The 21,444-nt window shown below is 47.4% G+C and overlaps 1 protein-coding gene across 2 annotated transcripts in view; it reads left to right on the forward strand.

The window, feature by feature from the left end:
- Positions 1 to 21,444, forward strand: part of LOC106572709 (fibronectin type III and SPRY domain containing 1-like) — a 102,168-nt gene that overhangs the window by 67,123 nt on the left and 13,601 nt on the right. For both annotated transcript variants that reach the window (XM_045694114.2, XM_014147118.3), the window contains 3 exons: positions 920 to 1,018; positions 1,767 to 1,896; positions 19,431 to 19,528. In XM_045694114.2, coding sequence (XP_045550070.1) covers positions 920 to 1,018; positions 1,767 to 1,896; positions 19,431 to 19,528 — 327 coding nt within the window. The remainder of the gene's footprint in view (positions 1 to 919; positions 1,019 to 1,766; positions 1,897 to 19,430; positions 19,529 to 21,444) is intronic.

The following is a 21,444-nucleotide window of genomic DNA, read 5'->3' on the forward strand; positions in this document are numbered from 1 at the left end:
AGGCCTACTGTAGCCTGGGCCCAGATCTGTTTACCAAACTGACAGTTTAGGCCTCCTGTAGCCTGGGCCCAGATCTGTTTACCAAACTGGCAGTTTAGGCCTCCTGTAGCCTGGGCCCAGATCTGTTTACCAAACTGGCAGTTTAGGCCTACTGTAGCCTGGGCCCAGATCTGTTTACCAAACTGACAGTTTAGGCCTACTGTAGCCTGGGCCCAGATCTGTTTACCAAACTGGCAGTTTAGGCCTACTGTAGCCTGGGCCCAGATCTGTTTACCAAACTGGCAGTTTAGGCCTCCTGTAGCCTGGGCCCAGATCTGTTTACCAAACTGACAGTTTAGGCCTCCTGTAGCCTGGGCCCAGATCTGTTTACCAAACTGGCAGTTTAGGCCTACTGTAGCCTGGGCCCAGATTTGTTTACCAAACTGACAGTTTAGGCCTACTGTAGCCTGGGCCCTGATCTGTTTGTGCCATCTTGCCAACTCCAATGGCCATTGTCATGCCACCTTTTTTTAAACGTTTTTAAAATTTTATTGAACCTTTATTTAACTAGGCAAGTCAGTTAAGAACACATTCTTGTTTACAATGACGGCCTAGGAACAGCGGGTTAACTGCCCTGTTCAGGGGCAGAACGACAGATTTTTACCTTGTCAGCTTGGTGATTCGATCCAGCAACCTTTCGGTTACTGGCCCAACGCTCTAACGAGGGGCTACCTGCCTCCACTTGGCAAGGCAGCACTAACAGATCTGGGACGAGGCAAAGACTGTACTGTCATCATGTATCTTCCTGTGTTTTAAAACGTGAACAGTCCAGTCTTGCTTTACCTAAACGTTTGTAACTTTATCGAAGTGTAAAAGCTCGTTTCCATTTGTTGTTTACAGATTATGAACCAATGCAGATAATGTGCTATTCATCCCCCAGGTTTAAAGTTTGACTCCAAGTTCATGAACTTCCGGGTACGAGCATGCAACAAGGCAGCAGCTGGAGAATACTCGGATCCAGTTACCCTGGAAACCAGAGGTAAGACGGTTAGTTACCCTGGAAACCAGAGGTAGGACGGTTAGTTACCCTGGAAACCAGAGGTAGGACGGTTAGTTACCCTGGAAACCAGAGGTAGGACGGTTAGTTACCCTGGAAACCAGAGGTAGGACGGTTAGTTACTCTGGAAACCAGAGGTAGGACGGTTAGTTACCCTGGAAACCAGAGGTAAGACGGTTAGTTACCCTGGAAACCAGACGTAGGACGGTTAGTTACCCTGGAAACTGGAGGTAGGACGGTTAGTTACCCTGGAAACCGGAGGTAGGACGGTTAGTTACCCTGGAAACCGGAGGTAGGACGGATAGTTACCCTGGAAACCAGAGGTAGGACGGTTAGTTACTCTGGAAACCAGAGGTAAGACGGTTAGTTACCCTGGAAACCAGAGGTAGGACGGTTAGTTACCCTGGAAACCAGAGGTAGGACGGTTAGTTACCCTGGAAACCGGAGGTAGGACGGTTAGTTACCCTGGAAACCGGAGGTAGGACGGTTAGTTACCCTGGAAACCAGAGGTAGGACGGTTAGTTACCCTGGAAACCAGAGGTAGAACGGTTAGTTACCTTGGAAACCCTAGGTAGGACGGTTAGTTACCCTGGAAACCAGAGGTAGGACGGTTAGTTACCCTGGAAACCAGAGGTTAATTGAACAAAATGTTTTGCCCGGCAACAAAAACATAAGAAAATACCTGCTATATCTCGTGTTTGGTTAGTTGATTGTTTGATTCCCTCCCCAGCGTTTAACTTCGGTTTCGACTCGTCGTCGTCCCATCTGAACCTGAGGGTAGAGGACAGGACTGTGGAGTGGGACCCCCAGGGGGGCAAGGGGCTGGAGAGCAAGGTCAAGGGCAAGGAGAACAAGGGCAGGTGAGAACTGAACTGGAACAAGCACTTGTCTCAAATAGACCCCTAGGCCCTATGCACTTGTGGAGATCTGAGAGGATTTGATTGGTATAAAGCAATATGTAGACACTTCGACTAAGCCTATCAGAGGGGAAGGGGGAGCTATTATCATATTGACTGCACCTGTCAAATCCTCTCAGCTCTCAACAGAGGATTTAGGGTCTAGGGATCTATTTGGGATTGGACCTAATCCTGATTTTACTTGGAACTCCCTTTGAAATAGCCTGATCCTAGATCTGTGTGATGTCTTTCCAACTTCTATGGTCATTGTCACTTTTGGCGTGACAGGATACACACAGGTCTGGGACCAGGCTACTATTCAACTGCTTTTTTTCTCCCACGTTCTTCTTTCTTTAGTTCTCATGGGCTGTGTTTCCACAGGACACCCTTTATCTGATTGGTCAAAAGGCCAGTCCACTTGCAGCGTTGTTACTACAGACACTGTCTGCCAAGTTGAGATCTCATTTCCTCAAGTGATTGAAGTTTTTACAAGCTGCAGTGTTGATACTCTTAGAAAAGGATCTTGAAAAAACAATTGTCTTAAAGGGCGACATCCAGCTGGCTACATCCAGCTGGCTACATCCAGCTGGCTACATCCAGCTGTCCATCTAGCTTGCTACATCCAGCTGGCTACATCCAGTTGGCTACATCCAGTTGGCTACATCCAGCTGGCTACATCCAGTTGGCTACATCCAGTTGGCTACATCTAGCTGGCTACATCCAGCTGGCTACATCTAGCTGGCTACATAATTTCTTTTTAACTAATAAGCCTAGTTCATCCCCATGAGAATTTAAAATATAAGCTTGTTTTACTCAAATGTTTGTAAACAAAAACGATATAGTCTCAAAATATGGTTAAAACTATAAGTTTGATACCATGGATGGTCAGTCCTTGTATCCGTAGCTCTATCTATACATTTGAGTGGTTACATTTCTCCAGCCCTATCCCTCTGCTTCTTACCGGAAACAGGGGCGGGGAGCACGCTTTGTTATTGTTTAAACTGCGGATTGCCCCATTTTTAAATAGAGAATTCATAGTTCCCGTAGTAGTCTCTGGACTGTCTGGAGAGATATCTACACAGGGTTTGTTTACTCAGCTACAGTGTAGAATTAGTGTTATTTAGTGCTAATGGAATGGAACCCCCGTTTAGTGTGCTTTAAATAGCAAGTTCCATCGTGACTCCCACACAATGTCTTTATTTTAACCAGCTGCTTATTGTTTCTTTGTGTTCGTCAACGGTGCTCATTTTACCAATCTGAAGAACATGTCAAGGTGACCATGTGTGACTTTAAGCTGTAGAATGTAGCGTTAGGCTACCTGGATGTAGCATTGGGCCACCTGGATGTAGCATTGGGCTACCTGGATGTAGCATTGGGCTACCTGGATGTAGCATTGGGCCACCTGGATGTAGCATTGGGCCACCTGGATGTAGCATTGGGCCACCTGGATGTAGCATTGGGCCACCTGGATGTAGCATTGGGCCACCTGGATGTAGCATTGGGCCGCCTGGATGTAGCATTGGGCCACCTGGATGTAGCATTGGGCTACCTGGATGTAGCATTGGGCCACCTGGATGTAGCATTGGGCCGCCTGGATGTAGCATTGGGCCACCTGGATGTAGCATTGGGCTACCTGGATGTAGCATTGGGCCACCTGGATGTAGCATTGGGCCACCTGGATGTAGCATTGGGCTACCTGGATGTAGCATTGGGCTACCTGGATGTAGCATTGGGCTACCTGGATGTAGCATTGGGCTGCCTGGATGTAGCATTGGGCCGCCTGGATGTAGCATTGGGCCGCCTGGATGTAGCATTGGGCCGCCTGGATGTAGCATTGGGCCACCTGGATGTAGCATTGGGCTACCTGGATGTAGCATTGGGCCACCTGGGTGTAGCATTGGGCCACCTGGATGTAGCATTGGGCTACATTCATTAAATCCCTTCCAGGTTTTTGTGTGAACAGTTTACGGATCTTTTCAGCAAAGTTTATTTTTTTGCTCGTTGAGGTCTGTGAGAAATCAACCTCCTGAAAATGGCTTGATATTGAGAATCTGTGTGGTTTCTCTGTGTGTCTAACTTCACTAGATGGCGAGGGTAGCTCTTTTCCAACTCTTGATTTAGTCCAAATAATTGCACATTTGATTTGGTTAAACTGGACGTGGTTGCCGCCCACAAACAAAGAAAATGATGACATCTTATTCTGTTCCGAAAGCAGCTCCATCTGTAAAGGACATCCTAACTCTGTTTCTCTTTCTTAAAACGTTTCCTTATTTCACCCTCTCCTTCTAAAGAAATGGGGGCAAAATAAATCAAATGAACCTCTACCTTCAGCCAACTAATCTCTGTGACAGAATCAATGTATAGTTAGTAACGCATCATTGATTTTGTTTTTACCCATTTTTCCTGCTTGCAACAAATGGTTTTGGTGAGTAACATTTCTAGTGTACTAGCTGTAATATCCATGGTTTTAATTCGTTCCATATCCTTGTTCACAAAAACAAAACGATCACAGCCACGATTCCAACAACGATCACAGCCACGATTCCAACAACGATCACAGCCACGATTCCAACAACGATCACAGCCACGATTCCAACAACGATCACAGCCACGATTCCAACAACGATCACAGCCACGATTCCAACAACGATCACAGCCACGATTCCAACAACGATCACAGCCACGATTCCAACAACGATCACAGCCACGATTCCAACAACGATCACAGCCATGATTACAATACTCTCTCTGGGAAAAAACTAGAAAATGAAGTCCGTTTTAAATTAAGCTTTGCTTATAAAGACTTCATAATGCCTTCATAAGCACTACATAAGTGTTACAAAGCATCTATAACCGTATGCCATGCTTTATAAAGGGTTCATATATGTGGTATAACCCACTATGTCGAATATTATTATTTTACATTTTTATTTAACCTTTATTTAACTAGGCAAGTCAGTTAAGAACAATTACATATTTACAATGACGGCCTACCCCGGCCAAACCCAGATGACCCTGGGCCAATTGTGCGTCGCCCAATGGGACACCCAATCACGGCTGGATGTGATACAGCCTGGATTCGAACCATGGACTGTAGTGACGCCTCTTGCACTGAGATGCAGTGCCTTAGACCGCTGTACCACTTTGGAGCAACATATAGAAACACTAACCTTGATGAAAGCCCCCCAACCTATAGAAATACTAACCTTGATGAAAGCCCCCTAACCTATAGAAACACTAACCTTGATGAAAGCCCCCTAACCTATAGAAACACTAACCTTGATGAAAGCCCCCCAACCTAAAGAAACACTAACCTTGATGAAAGCCCCCTAACCTATAGAAACACCTTGATGAAAGCCCCCCAACCTATAGAAACACCTTGATGAAAGCCCCTAACCTTGATGAAAGCCCCCAACCTATAGAAACACTAACCTTGATGAAAGCCCCCTAACCTATAGAAACACTAACCTTGATGAAAGCCCCCCAACCTAAAGAAACACTAACCTTGATGAAAGCCCCCCAACCTAAAGAAACACTAACCTTGATGAAAGCCCCCTAACCTATAGAAACACCTTGATGAAAGCCCCCCAACCTATAGAAACACCTTGATGAAAGCCCCTAACCTTGATGAAAGCCCCCTAACCTAAAGAAACACTAACCTTGATGAAAGCCCCCAACCTACAGAAACACTAACCTTGATGAAAGCCCCTAACTTATAGAAATTGAAAGTGGCTTTCTTCTGGAACCAAGTCACATGTTCCTCAGTAGACAAACACAACAATATAACTATCCATACCGCACGGTGCTGGACCCAGTCAGGACTTTGACAGAACAATATAACGAGCCATACAGTGCTGTGCTGGACCCAGTCAAATCAAATCAAATCAAATTAATATATATAGCCCTTCGTACATCAGCTGATATCTCAAAGTGCTGTACAGAAACCCACCCTAAAACCCCAAACAGCAAGCAATGCAGGTGTAGAAGCACGGTGGCTAGGAAAAACTCCCTAGGAAAAACTCCCTAGAAAGGCCAAAAACCTAGGAAGAAACCTAGAGAGGAACCAGGCTATGAGGGGTGGCCAGTCCTCTTCTGGCTGTGCCGGGTGGAGATTATAACAGAACATGGTCAAGATGTTCAAATGTTCATAAATGACCAGCATGGTCAAATAATAATAATCATAGTAGTTGTCGAGGGTGCAACAAGCACGTCCGGTGAACAGGTCAGGGTTCCATAGCCGCAGGCAGAACAGTTGAAACTGGAGCAGCAGCACGGCCAGGTGGACTGGGGACAGCAAGGAGTCATCATGCCAGGTAGTCCTGAGGCATGGTCCTAGGGCTCAGGTCCTCCGAGAGAAAGACAGAAAGAGAGAAAGAGAGAATTAGAGAGAGCATATTTAAATTCACACAGGACACCGGATAAGACAAGAGAAATACTCCAGATGTAACAGACTGACCCTAGCCCCCCGACACATAGACTATTGCAGCATAGATACTGGAGGCTGAGACAGGAGGGGTCGGGAGACACTGTGGCCCCATCCGATGATACCCCCGGACAGGGCCAAACAGGCAGGATATAACCCCACCCACTTTGCCAAAGCACAGCCCCACACCACTAGAGGGATGTCTCCAACCACCATCAGGTCTATAACAGAACAATATAACGAGCCATACAGTGCTGTTCTGGACCCAGTCAGGTCTTTAACAGAACAATATAACGAGCCATACAGTGCTGTTCTGGACCCAGTCAGGTCTTTAACAGAACAATATAACGAGCCATACAGTGCTGTTCTGGACCCAGTCAGGTCTTTAACAGAACAATATAACGAGCCATACAGTGCTGTTCTGGACCCAGTCAGGTCTATAACAGAACAATATAACGAGCCATACAGTGCTGTTCTGGACCCAGTCAGGTCTTTAACAGAACAATATAACGAGCCATACAGTGCTGTTCTGGACCCAGTCAGGTCTTTAACAGAACAATATAACGAGCCATACAGTGCTGTGCTGGACCCAGTCAGGTCTTTAACAGAACAATATAACTATCCACGGTGCTGGACCCAGTCAGGTCTTTAACAGAACAATATAACGAGCCATACAGTGCTGTGCTGGACCCAGTCAGGTCTTTAACAGAACAATATAACGAGCCATACAGCATAGTGCTGGACCCAGTCAGGTCTTTAACAGAACAATATAACGAGCCATACAGTGCAGTGCTGGACCCAGTCAGGTCTTTAACAGAACAATATAACGAGCCATACAGCATAGTGCTGGACCCAGTCAGGTCTTTAACAGAACAATATAACGAGCCATACAGTGCTGTTCTGGACCCAGTCAGGTCTTTAACAGAACAATATAACGAGCCATACATCAGGCCTGTGACACATTCCCCCGCTGAAAGATCAGCCACAACATGTTGGCTCCATTTGTAACAGGTTGTAATCAAGCCCTGGTCTCCATGGGAACATAAGAGGAACACCTGGAGTGGTAGTCTCACACACACACACACACACACAAACTTTGCAGGTCCATCAATCCATTTTAAATACCTCTCACACCCTACAGTAAACTGTGGATCATGAGAGAACCTTCATAAACCTTCATAAATCAGCAGAACGTTAATAACCTATTTATTGACACTTCATGTCCTGTAGTACTTAGTTGGAAGTCAGACTCCTTTGGTCATTCATAACACATCCATAAAGGCTTAATGATGTATTAATAACACTTAGGGGATTATCACTAACAGCTAAAACAAATAAACATTAAAGACGTGTTTAAACTATACATTTCCTTTTTATTTCTATGTTGTTGTTTTTTTAAATCAATACAAATACATTAAGTTTCATAAAGTCCAGCGATGTAATTACATGGAACACTACACAGGGCTGTGAATAGTGTCGCTCGTCCCTGAGCTCCTTCCCCTCTCTGCCTGCTGGAGGTACTGCATGTTGGTTCCAACCTTAAAAGTAACAACAAAGAAAGTTATCAGGTCTGTTAGGAAATGCCTATTTCACACCAACTGGATAAGGGTATTTCTGGGCTGCACCAGAACCTCTGAAATGGGGAGATGGGGGAAACTCCATTCGATTCATATTATCATATTTCTCTTTCGTTTACAAATCTCATGACATTGACTATGAGACGCGGATGTATCTAAGGGAGGTTTGTATTTAGCTGAGCCTAATTTTCGGCTAGCTAGTAATTGCTGTGAAGCAGGGGCGGAGCCAGAGGGGTGTCCGGGGGGGCACCCCGCTTGAGATTTATTTTCTGAAAATATTGTGGATGTTCAACACTTATAGACCCAGATTATATATTCATGAAAACAGAGTGACACAAGACTCTCCAGTATGTGAGTACATTTGTGTGAGTGAGTGAGTGAGTGAGTGAGTGAGTGAGTGAGTGAGTGAGTGAGTGAGTGAGTGAGTGAGTGAGTGAGTGAGTGAGTGAGTGAGTGAGTGAGTGAGTGTCTGAGTGAGTGAGTGTCTGAGTGAGTGAGTGAGTGAGTGAGTCTGAGTGAGTGAGTCTGAGTGAGTGAGTCTGAGTGAGTGAGTGAGTGAGTGAGTGAGTCTGAGTGTCTGAGTGAGTGAGTCTGAGTGTCTGAGTGAGTGTCTGAGTGAGTGAGTGAGTGAGTGAGTGAGTCTGAGTGAGTGAGTGAGTGAGTGAGTGAGTGAGTGAGTGAGTGAGTCTGAGTGTCTGAGTGAGTGAGTCTGAGTGTCTGAGTGTCTGAGTGTCTGAGTGAGTGAGTGAGTGAGTGAGTGAGTGAGTGAGTCTGAGTGTCTGAGTGAGTGAGTCTGAGTGTCTGAGTGAGTGAGTCTGAGTGTCTGAGTGAGTGAGTCTGAGTGTCTGAGTGAGTGAGTGAGTGAGTGAGTGAGTGAGTGAGTGAGTGAGTGAGTGTCTGAGTGAGTGAGTGAGTGAGTGAGTGAGTGAGTGAGTCTGAGTGTCTGAGTGAGTGAGTCTGAGTGTCTGAGTGAGTGAGTGAGTGAGTGAGTGAGTGTCTGAGTGAGTGAGTCTGAGTGTCTGAGTGAGTGAGTGTGAGTGAGTGAGTGAGTGAGTGAGTCTGAGTGAGTGAGTCTGAGTGTCTGAGTGTCTGAGTGTCTGAGTGAGTGAGTCTGAGTGTCTGAGTGAGTGAGTCTGAGTGTCTGAGTGTCTGAGTGAAATTGAGCTGCAGCTCCGAGGTAGATACACTGACTATTCATAATATGTTAAATAATTCTGGTGAAGTGACCCTTTAGGACCTCACCATCTGCCACATTGAAGAACTCCTGGTTCAGAGAATTATCACTTCTACCTCTAATCACCAATCATAGGATTCATTCAAACTCCTCAGATGCCAGGTTAGGATTACACTCTAATGTTCTGTCATGGTCTATGGACCCCCTGAAGTAGCCTTGGCCACCCCATGTATAAAACTAGTTCTGTCACTGCTGTGATGCCACCAAAGTTATTTAAAATAACAATTGAGCTAGCTACAGTATGTAAGAGAATTCAACACTTAAATGCTACAAACTAATATGAATGACAATAAAAGGTGAACTTGTTTTTCACTGTCCAGTGGCAGCACAAGTAGGAGCATTTTTTTATTTGCGAACTCATCACATGATCAGCAACACTGGGGGAAAGTACTTCCGGGGCATGGAATTTCAGAATTAAAAGACAATATATTTCAAAGTCCCTCAGGTAATAGAAGAAATGTGTCAATAACCATTCATGAGATATGAAAAATGGTCTAAACATTCACAATGATTCAAATGTGTTTATATTTCTACATTCACCTACTGCAAATCTACCATTCCAGTGTTTTACTTGCTATATTGTATTTACTTTGCCACCATGGCCTATTTATTGCCTTTACCTCCCTTATCTCACCTCATTAGCTCACATTGTATATAGACTTATTTTTCTACTGTATTATTGACTGTATGTTTTGTTTTACTCCATGTGTAACTCTGTGTTGTTGTATGTTGTCGAACTGCTTTGCTTTATCTTGGCCAGGTCACAGTTGTAAATGAGAACTTGTTCTCAACTTGCCTACCTGGTTTAAATAAAGGGGAAATAAATATTTAAGTGACTTGCATTAAATGTGGGGTTTAAAACATGTTCCAATGTTAAATAAATGCCCCCAATGTGAATCACTGTATATGGAATACATATTGACTTAGAGCAAAAACTATTCTGGATGCCACAGTTAAAAGTATTGTAGGGAAAACTCAGTAGGGTCTGTAGAATGTGTATATGGTGTCATTTCATGGGGCTCTGAATAATCCGTAGGGTTGCTGGTCTTTAACTCCGTCCATCCCATTGGCAGCCAAATCACATCACGTGTTCCTCCTGCACTACAGAAAAGCCGCTAACCAAAAAAATGGGGGGAAATAAAAAACCTGGAAAACACAAAACCAAGAAAACAGAATTTTGGGGGGGGGGGGGGGGAATAATTTTTTTTTTAAAAAGCCCTACCAACGTGACTGCACTTTAGAGTGTGTCATCCTGCAGCACAGCATTGTGGGGGAAGTTGAGGTCAGGCCCAATATTGTCTATGCACCCAGGAGGGAAAGAGGTTGAGCCATCCTAGAAATGTTTTACAGTAACATAAAAGCGTCTGCTAAAATGTGATATATTATCTAAATCGACTTACAGTCATGCGTGAATACATTTCCACGTATGGACGGTCCCTGGAACGGAACCCACTATCCTGGTGTTACAATGCTCTCCCAAGATGCATCACAGGGATATAGATGCTTTGTGACGCCTCAATTTAATATGATGTAGTAAGGCCTTTATTAAGCGGTGCTTATGCCATCCTTTATAAAGAACAGGTTTATGTCACATTTGACATAGTGTGTTATGTGACACAGTTATGAACCCTTTATAAAGCATGACGTATGGTTATAGATGATTTGTTTATGAAGGCTTTATGAAGCCCCCCACTGCATCTCAGTGCTGGAGGCGTCACTACAGACCCTGGTTCAGCGGTCTAAGGCACTGCGTCTCAGTGCTAGAGACGTCATTACAGAAACCCCGGTTCGAATCCAGGCTGTATAACAACCGGCCGTGATTGTGAGTCCCATAGGGCGGCGCTCAATTGGCCCAGCGTCGTCCGGGTTTTGGCCTGTGTAGCCCGTCATTGTAAATAAGAATTTGTTCTTAACCGACTTGCCTTGTTTAATAAAACAATTTATTAATTCATTAATAAGCTGCACGTCATTTAAAGCTGGACTGAAAAAGGGACAGTCTAAGACTGATATATCTGGCTAGCCTGGACCCTATTGACTACGTTAAGCTTTCGGTAGCTCTTAACTTCCCCACTGTATGATGTCACTGATCAGATGACCTCTTCCCTCTTCCTGTGTCGGGAAAAAAGGGGTCTTGTCTTGGAACTCCGTCGGTCGTCACTAGTTACCACAGCCACAAAGTCTATTTCTACAATTTCTATTATTTTTAAACCTAACCTTTAACTCTAACTACACTCCTAACCTTATACCTATCCTTAAATGAAGACCAAAAAGCATATTGTTTGTTGTTTTTATATATTTTTACGATATAGCCAATTTTGACTCTGTGGCTGCTGTATCTAGTGACAACCAACCCTGTCTGCCTATTGGCTGAGGCCCTTGTCACTCCCTGTCTGCCTATTGGCCAAGCCCCTCAGTCATGTGCCAGCTGTTGTCCCAAGTCACCTGATCATAAGAGCTGTACATCAGATAAGCTACTCATGCTTCCACAGCGAACAGCCTCCCATCGCTGCCCCAGTCCCAGCTAACACCCTCCCATCGCTGCCCCAGTCCCATCGCTGCCCCAGTCCCAGCTAACACCCTCCCATCGCTGCCCCAGTCCCATCGCTGCCCCAGTCCCATCGCTGCCCCAGTCCCATCGCTGCCCCAGTCCCAGCTAACACCCTCCCATCGCTGCCCCAGTCCCATCGCTGCCCCAGTCCCAGCTAACACCCTCCCATCGCTGCCCCAGTCCCATCGCTGCCCCAGTCCCAGCTAACACCCTCCCATCGCTGCCCCAGTCCCAGCTAACACCCTCCCATCGCTGCCCCAGTCACATCGCTGCCCCAGTCCCAGCTAACACCCTCCCATCGCTGCCCCAGTCCCATCGCTGCCCCAGTCCCAGCTAACACCCTCCCATCGCTGCCCCAGTCCCATCGCTGCCCCAGTCCCATCGCTGCCCCAGTCCCAGCTAACACCCTCCCAGCTAACACCCTCCCAGCGCTGCCCCAGTCCCAGCAGACTCCCTCCAAGGGCTGCCCCTACAGTCTATCGGCCCTGTCTGCTTGTATCTATCGGCTCTGTCTGCTTGTGTCTATCGGCCCTGTCTGCTTGTATCTATCGGCTCTGTCTGCTTGTGTCTATCGGCCCTGTCTGCTTGTGTCTATCGGCCCTGTCTGCTTGTGTCTTCCTGGCCCTGTCTGCTTGTGTCTACCGGCCCTGTCTGCTTGTGTCTACCGGCCCTGTCTGCTTGTGTCTACCAGCCCTGTCTGCTTGTGTCTATCGTCCCTCTGTCTGCTTGTGTCTACCGGCCCTGTCTGCTTGTGTCTACCAGCCCTGTCTGCTTGTGTCTACCAGCCCTGTCTGCTTGTGTCTACCGGCCCTGTCTGCTTGTGTCTACCGGCCCTGCCTGTTTGTGTCTACCGGCCCTGTCTGCTTGTGTCTACCGGCCCTGTCTGCTTGTGTCTACCGGCCCTGTCTGCTTGTGTCTACCGGCCCTGTCTGCTTGTGTCTACCGGCCCTGTCTGCTTGTGTCTATCGTCCCTCTGTCTGCTTGTGTCTACCGGCCCTGTCTGCTTGTGTCTACCAGCCCTGTCTGCTTGTGTCTACCAGCCCTGTCTGCTTGTGTCTACCAGCCCTGTCTGCTTGTGTCTACCAGCCCTGTCTGCTTGTGTCTACCAGCCCTGTCTGCTTGTGTCTACCAGCCCTGTCTGCTTGTGTCTACCGGCCCTGTCTGCTTGTGTCTACCGGCCCTGTCTGCTTGTGTCTACCAGCCCTGTCTGCTTGTGTCTACCAGCCCTGTCTGCTTGTGTCTACCAGCCCTGTCTGCTTGTGTCTACCGGCCCTGTCTGCTTGTGTCTACCAGCCCTGTCTGCTTGTGTCTACCAGCCCTGTCTGCTTGTGTCTACCAGCCCTGTCTGCTTGTGTCTACCAGCCCTGTCTGCTTGTGTCTACCAGCCCTGTCTGCTTGTGTCTACCAGCCCTGTCTGCTTGTGTCTATCGTCCCTCTGTCTGCTTGTGTCTACCGGCCCTGTCTGCTTGTGTCTACCAGCCCTGTCTGCTTGTGTCTACCAGCCCTGTCTGCTTGTGTCTACCGGCCCTGTCTGCTTGTGTCTACCGGCCCTGCCTGTTTGTGTCTACCGGCCCTGTCTGCTTGTGTCTACCGGCCCTGTCTGCTTGTGTCTACCGGCCCTGTCTGCTTGTGTCTACCGGCCCTGTCTGCTTGTGTCTACCGGCCCTGTCTGCTTGTGTCTATCGTCCCTCTGTCTGCTTGTGTCTACCGGCCCTGTCTGCTTGTGTCTACCAGCCCTGTCTGCTTGTGTCTACCAGCCCTGTCTGCTTGTGTCTACCAGCCCTGTCTGCTTGTGTCTACCAGCCCTGTCTGCTTGTGTCTACCAGCCCTGTCTGCTTGTGTCTACCGGCCCTGTCTGCTTGTGTCTACCGGCCCTGTCTGCTTGTGTCTACCGGCCCTGTCTGCTTGTGTCTATCGTCCCTCTGTCTGCTTGTGTCTATCGTCCCTCTGTCTGCTTGTGTCTACCAGCCCTGTCTGCTTGTGTCTACCAGCCCTGTCTGCTTGTGTCTACCGGCCCTGTCTGCTTGTGTCTACCGGCCCTGTCTGCTTGTGTCTATCGTCCCTCTGTCTGCTTGTGTCTATCGTCCCTCTGTCTGCTTGTGTCTACCAGCCCTGTCTGCTTGTGTCTACCAGCCCTGTCTGCTTGTGTCTACCAGCCCTGTCTGCTTGTGTCTACCAGCCCTGTCTGCTTGTGTCTACCAGCCCTGTCTGCTTGTGTCTACCAGCCCTGTCTGCTTGTGTCTACCAGCCCTGTCTGCTTGTGTCTACCAGCCCTGTCTGCTTGTGTCTACCAGCCCTGTCTGCTTGTGTCTACCAGCCCTGTCTGTTTGTGTCTACCAGCCCTGTCTGCTTGTGTCTACCAGCCCTGTCTGCTTGTGTCTACCAGCCCTGTCTGCTTGTGTCTACCAGCCCTGTCTGCTTGTGTCTACCGGCCCTGTCTGCTTGTGTCTACCAGCCCTGTCTGCTTGTGTCTACCGGCCCTGTCTGCTTGTGTCTACCGGCCCTGTCTGCTTGTGTCTACCGGCCCTGTCTGCTTGTGTCTACCGGCCCTGTCTGCTTGTGTCTACCGGCCCTGTCTGCTTGTGTCTACCGGCCCTGTCTGCTTGTGTCTACCGGCCCTGCCTGCTTGTGTCTACCAGCCCTGTCTGCTTGTGTCTACCAGCCCTGTCTGCTTGTGTCTACCAGCCCTGTCTGCTTGTGTCTACCAGCCCTGTCTGCTTGTGTCTACCAGCCCTGTCTGCTTGTGTCTACCGGCCCTGTCTGCTTGTGTCTACCGGCCCTGTCTGCTTGTGTCTACCAGCCCTGTCTGCTTGTGTCTACCGGCCCTGTCTGCTTGTGTCTACCAGCCCTGTCTGCTTGTGTCTACCAGCCCTGTCTGCTTGTGTCTACCAGCCCTGTCTGCTTGTGTCTACCGGCCCTGTCTGCTTGTGTCTACCAGCCCTGTCTGCTTGTGTCTACCAGCCCTGTCTGCTTGTGTCTACCAGCCCTGTCTGCTTGTGTCTACCAGCCCTGTCTGCTTGTGTCTACCAGCCCTGTCTGCTTGTGTCTACCAGCCCTGTCTGCTTGTGTCTATCGTCCCTCTGTCTGCTTGTGTCTACCAGCCCTGTCTGCTTGTGTCTACCGGCCCTGTCTGCTTGTGTCTACCAGCCCTGTCTGCTTGTGTCTACCAGCCCTGTCTGCTTGTGTCTATCGTCCCTCTGTCTGCTTGTGTCTACCAGCCCTGTCTGCTTGTGTCTACCAGCCCTGTCTGCTTGTGTCTACCGGCCCTGTCTGCTTGTGTCTACCAGCCCTGTCTGCTTGTGTCTACCAGCCCTGTCTGCTTGTGTCTACCGGCCCTGTCTGCTTGTGTCTACCAGCCCTGTCTGCTTGTGTCTACCGGCCCTGTCTGCTTGTGTCTACCGGCCCTGTCTGCTTGTGTCTACCGGCCCTGTCTGCTTGTGTCTACCAGCCCTGTCTGCTTGTGTCTACCAGCCCTGTCTGCTTGTGTCTACCAGCCCTGTCTGCTTGTGTCTACCGGCCCTGTCTGCTTGTGTCTACCGGCCCTGTCTGCTTGTGTCTACCAGCCCTGTCTGCTTGTGTCTACCAGCCCTGTCTGCTTGTGTCTACCAGCCCTGTCTGCTTGTGTCTACCAGCCCTGTCTGCTTGTGTCTACCAGCCCTGTCTGCTTGTGTCTACCGGCCCTGCCTGTTTGTGTCTACCAGCCCTGTCTGCTTGTGTCTACCAGCCCTGTCTGCTTGTGTCTACCAGCCCTGTCTGCTTGTGTCTACCGTCCCTCTGTCTGCTTGTGTCTACCAGCCCTGTCTGCTTGTGTCTACCAGCCCTGTCTGCTTGTGTCTACCAGCCCTGTCTGCTTGTGTCTACCAGCCCTGTCTGCTTGTGTCTACCAGCCCTGTCTGCTTGTGTCTATCGGCCCTGTCTGCTTGTGTCTACCAGCCCTGTCTGCTTGTGTCTACCAGCCCTGTCTGCTTGTGTCTACCAGCCCTGTCTGCTTGTGTCTACCAGCCCTGTCTGCTTGTGTCTACCGGCCCTGTCTGCTTGTGTCTACCAGCCCTGTCTGCTTGTGTCTACCACCACCAAGCTTTAGTTTGTTTGCGTTCTAATACACTCACTGTTTGAGTGCGTTCGATGACCGTCTTCATCCGTGTTGTTTCATACTGCACGCAAGGGTTGCTGTTTATCTTCATAGTTTACCAATGACATCTGTGGGAAAACTCCGTCTTCTTTCAGATAAATTAATCCTTGGAGCTGGATTATCTAGCTGGAAGGAAATGGGCTTCTCTCCACAGCATCCTTGTTCACTTTACTGTCTTGTCTGTTGTATTGTAATACTCATCTTTAGGGTAACGTCTCTGTGTGTTGTAACTTCTCTCTGTGTTGTAACGTCTCTGTGTGTTGTAACGTCTCTGTGTGTTGTAACGTCTCTGTGTGTCGTAACGTCTGTGTGTTGTAACGTCTCTGTGTTGTAACGTCTCTGTGTTGTAACGTCTCTGTGTGTTGTAACGTCTGTGTGTTGTAACGTCTCTCTGTGTTGTAACGTCTCTGTGTGTTGTAACGTCTCTGTGTGTTGTAACGTCTGTGTGTGTTGTAACGTCTCTGTGTGTTGTAACGTCTCTGTGTTGTAACGGCTCTGTGTGTTGTAACGGCTCTGTGTTGTAACGTCTCTGTGTGTTGTAACGTCTGTGTGTGTTGTAACGTCTCTGTGTGTTGTAACGTCTCTGTGTGTTGTAACGTCTCTGTGTTGTAACGTCTGTGTGTTGTAACGTCTCTGTGTGTTGTAACGTCTCTGTGTTGTAACGTCTCTGTGTGTTGTAACGTCTGTGTGTTGTAACGTCTCTGTGTGTTGTAACGTCTGTGTGTGTTGTAACGTCTCTGTGTGTTGTAACGTCTCTGTGTGTTGTAACGTCTGTGTGTTGTAACGTCTGTGTGTTGTAACGTCTCTGTGTGTTGTAACGTCTCTGTGTTGTAACGTCTGTGTGTTGTAACGTCTCTGTGTGTTGTAACGTCTGTGTGTTGTAACGTCTCTGTGTTGTAACGTCTCTGTGTGTTGTAACGTCTGTGTGTTGTAACGTCTCTGTGTTGTAACGTCTGTGTGTGTTGTAACGTCTCTCTGTGTTGTAACGTCTCTGTGTGTTGTAACGTCTCTGTGTGTTGTAACGTCTCTGTGTTGTAACGTCTGTGTGTTGTAACGTCTCTGTGTGTTGTAACGTCTCTGTGTGTTGTAACGTCTCTGTGTGTTGTAACGTCTCTGTGTGTTGTAACGTCTCTGTGTTGTAACGTCTCTGTGTGTTGTAACATCTCTGTGTTGTAACGTCTCTGTGTGTTGTAACGTCTCTGTGTGTTGTAACGTCTCTGTGTGTCGTAACGTCTGTGTGTTGTAACGTCTCTGTGTTGTAACGTCTCTGTGTTGTAACGTCTCTGTGTGTTGTAACGTCTGTGTGTTGTAACGTCTCTCTGTGTTGTAACGTCTCTGTGTGTTGTAACGTCTCTGTGTGTTGTAACGTCTGTGTGTGTTGTAACGTCTCTGTGTGTTGTAACGTCTCTGTGTTGTAACGGCTCTGTGTGTTGTAACGGCTCTGTGTTGTAACGTCTCTGTGTGTTGTAACGTCTGTGTGTGTTGTAACGTCTCTGTATGTTGTAACGTCTCTGTGTGTTGTAACGTCTCTGTGTTGTAATGTCTGTGTGTTGTAACGTCTCTGTGTGTTGTAACGTCTCTGTGTGTTGTAACGTCTCTGTGTGTTGTAACGTCTCTGTGTGTTGTAACGTCTCTGTGTTGTAACGTCTCTGTGTGTTGTAACATCTCTGTGTTGTAACGTCTCTGTGTGTTGTAACGTCTCTGTGTGTTGTAACGTCTCTGTGTGTCGTAACGTCTGTGTGTTGTAACGTCTCTGTGTTGTAACGTCTCTGTGTTGTAACGTCTCTGTGTGTTGTAACGTCTGTGTGTTGTAACGTCTCTCTGTGTTGTAACGTCTCTGTGTGTTGTAACGTCTCTGTGTGTTGTAACGTCTGTGTGTGTTGTAACGTCTCTGTGTGTTGTAACGTCTCTGTGTTGTAACGGCTCTGTGTGTTGTAACGGCTCTGTGTTGTAACGTCTCTGTGTGTTGTAACGTCTGTGTGTGTTGTAACGTCTCTGTATGTTGTAACGTCTCTGTGTGTTGTAACGTCTCTGTGTTGTAACGTCTGTGTGTTGTAACGTCTCTGTGTGTTGTAACGTCTCTGTGTTGTAACGTCTCTGTGTGTTGTAACGTCTGTGTGTTGTAACGTCTCTGTGTGTTGTAACGTCTGTGTGTGTTGTAACGTCTCTGTGTGTTGTAACGTCTCTGTGTGTTGTAACGTCTGTGTGTTGTAACGTCTGTGTGTTGTAACGTCTCTGTGTGTTGTAACGTCTCTGTGTTGTAACGTCTCTGTGTGTTGTAACGTCTCTGTGTGTTGTAACGTCTGTGTGTTGTAACGTCTCTGTGTTGTAACGTCTCTGTGTGTTGTAACGTCTGTGTGTTGTAACGTCTCTGTGTTGTAACGTCTGTGTGTGTTGTAACGTCTCTCTGTGTTGTAACGTCTCTGTGTGTTGTAACGTCTCTGTGTGTTGTAACGTCTCTGTGTTGTAACGTCTGTGTGTTGTAACGTCTCTGTGTGTTGTAACGTCTCTGTGTGTTGTAACGTCTCTGTGTGTTGTAACGTCTCTGTGTTGTAACGTCTCTGTGTGTTGTAACATCTCTGTGTTGTAACGTCTCTGTGTTGTAACGTCTGTGTTGTAACGTCTCTGTGTGTTGTAACGTCTGTGTGTTGTAACGGCTCTGTGTGTTGTAACGTCTCTCTGTGTTGTAACGTCTGTGTTGTAACGTCTCTGTGTGTTGTAACGTCTCTGTGTGTTGTAACGTCTCTGTGTTGTAACGTCTCTGTGTTGTAACGTCTCTGTGTGTTGTAACGTCTCTGTGTGTTGTAACGTCTCTGTGTGTTGTAACGTCTCTGTGTTGTAACGTCTCTGTGTGTTGTAACGTCTCTGTGTGTTGTAACGTCTCTGTGTGTTGTAACGTCTCTGTGTTGTAACGTCTCTGTGTTGTAACGTCTCTGTGTTGTAACGTCTCTGTGTGTTGTAACGTCTCTGTGTGTTGTAACGTCTCTGTGTGTTGTAACGTCTCTGTGTTGTAACGTCTGTGTGTTGTAACGTCTCTGTGTGTTGTAACGTCTCTGTGTGTTGTAACGTCTCTGTGTTGTAACGTCTCTGTGTTGTAACGTCTGTGTGTTGTAACGTCTCTGTGTGTTGTAACGTCTCTGTGTGTTGTAACGTCTCTGTGTTGTAACGTCTCTGTGTTGTAACGTCTCTGTGTGTTGTAACGTCTCTGTGTGTTGTAACGTCTCTGTGTGTTGTAACGTCTCTGTGTTGTAACGTCTCTGTGTTGTAACGTCTCTGTGTTGTAACGTCTCTGTGTGTTGTAACGTCTCTGTGTGTTGTAACGTCTCTGTGTTGTAACGGCTCTGTGTTGTAACGGCTCTGTGTTGTAACGTCTGTGTGTTGTAACGTCTCTGTGTGTTGTAACGTCTCTGTGTTGTAACGTCTCTGTGTTGTAACGTCTCTGTGTGTTGTAACGTCTCTGTGTTGTAACGTCTCTGTGTTGTAACGTCTCTGTGTGTTGTAACGTCTCTGTGTTGTAACGTCTCTGTGTTGTAACGGCTCTGTGTGTTTTATGTTGTAATGTCCTTCCTTCCTCTCGGTTGTAGAAGTGGAACTCCGTCTCCCAAGAGAACGTTGACGACTCGGTCGCCTGCCATCAGAGGAAGCAGAGACCGGTTCACTGGAGAGTCCTACACCGTGTTAGGTAAACGTGCGCGCGCAAAACACACACAAAGTAATGTAGCAGAGACAGGTTCACAGGAGAGTAATACACTGCTAGGTAGGTAAACACAACATTAACACATCGCTGTGTTAGGTAGGTAAACACTACCAACCTTATAGCGCTCACATCGGTAGCCATGAAATGCTTAGAAAGGCTGGTCATGCCTCACATCATCACCATCATCCCAGAAACCCTGGACCCGCTCCAATTGCCATACCGCCCCAACAGATCCACAGATGATACAATCTCAAATCGCACTCCACACTGCCCTTTCCCACCTGGACAACAGGAACACCTATGTGAGAATTCTGTTCATTGACTACAGTTCAGCGTTCAACACCATAGTGTCTTCCAAGCTCATCACTAAGCTAAGGACCCTGAGACTGAACACCTCCCTCTGCAACTGGATCCTGTACTTCCTGTACGGGCCGCCCCCAGAGAGTGAGGGTAGGTAACAACACATCAGCACACATCCAAAACGGGGGCCCCTCTGGGGTGCGTGCTTAGTCCACTCCTGTACTCCCTATTTACCCACGACTCCAATACCATTTACAGAGTTTAATGGCTGTGATAGGAGAAAACTGAGGATGGATCAACAATATTGTAGTTACTCCACAATACTAACCTAAATGACAGAGTGAAAAAATATAGAATATCAAAAATTATTCTAAAACATGCATCCTGTTTGCAACGAGGCACTAAGGTAATACTGCAAAACATGTGGCAAAGCAATTAACTTTTTGTCCTGAATACAAAGTGTGATGTTTGGAGCCAATCCAACGCATTACCGAGTACCACTCTCCATATTTTCAAGCATAGTGGTGGCTGCATCATGTTATGGGAATGCTTGTCATCGTTAAGGACTGGGGAGTTTCAGGATTAAAAAATAAATAAATGGGATCAAATCAAACATTATTTGCCACATGTGCCGAATACAACAAGTGTAGACCTTACCGTTAAATGATTACTTACAAGCACTTAACCAACAGTGCAGTTCAAATATATTTACCAAATAAACTAAAGTAAAAAAAAATAATAGAAAGTAACACAAAATAACAATGATGAGGCTGTATACAGGGTATTACGGTACAGAGTCAATGTGGAGGCTATATACAGGGTATTACGGTACAGAGTCAATGTGGAGGCTATATACAGGGTGTACCGGTACAGAGTCAATGTGGAGGCTATATACAGGGGGTACCGGTACAGAGTCAATGTGGAGGCTATATACAGGGGGTACCGGTACAGAGTCAATGTGGAGGCTATATACAGGGGGTACCGGTACAGAGTCAATGTGGAGGCTATATACAGGGTGTTACGGTACAGAGTCAATGTGGAGGCTATATACAGGGTGTTACGGTACAGAGTCAATGTGGAGGCTATATACAGGGTGTTACGGTACAGAGTCAATGTGGAGGCTATATACAGGGTGTTACGGTACAGAGTCAATGTGGAGGCTATATACAGGGGGTACCAGTACAGAGTCAATGTGGAGGCTATATACAGGGTATTACGGTACAGAGTCAATGTGGAGGCTATATACAGGGTATTACGGTACAGAGTCAATGTGGAGGCTATATACAGGGTGTTACGGTACAGAGTCAATGTGGAGGCTATATACAGGGGGTACCAGTACAGAGTCAATGTGGAGGCTATATACAGGGTGTTACGGTACAGAGTCAATGTGGAGGCTATATACAGGGGGTACCGGTACAGAGTCAATGTGGAGGCTATATACAGGGTATTACGGTACAGAGTCAATGTGGAGGCTATATACAGGGGGTACCGGTACAGAGTCAATGTGGAGGCTATATACAGGGTGTTACGGTACAGAGTCAATGTGGAGGCTATATACAGGGTGTTACGGTACCGAGTCAATGTGGAGGCTATATACAGGG

The sequence above is a fragment of the Salmo salar genome, chromosome 01 (assembly GCF_965601325.2).
Source record: "Salmo salar chromosome 01, fSalSal1, whole genome shotgun sequence".
Lineage (NCBI taxonomy): Eukaryota > Metazoa > Chordata > Actinopteri > Salmoniformes > Salmonidae > Salmo > Salmo salar.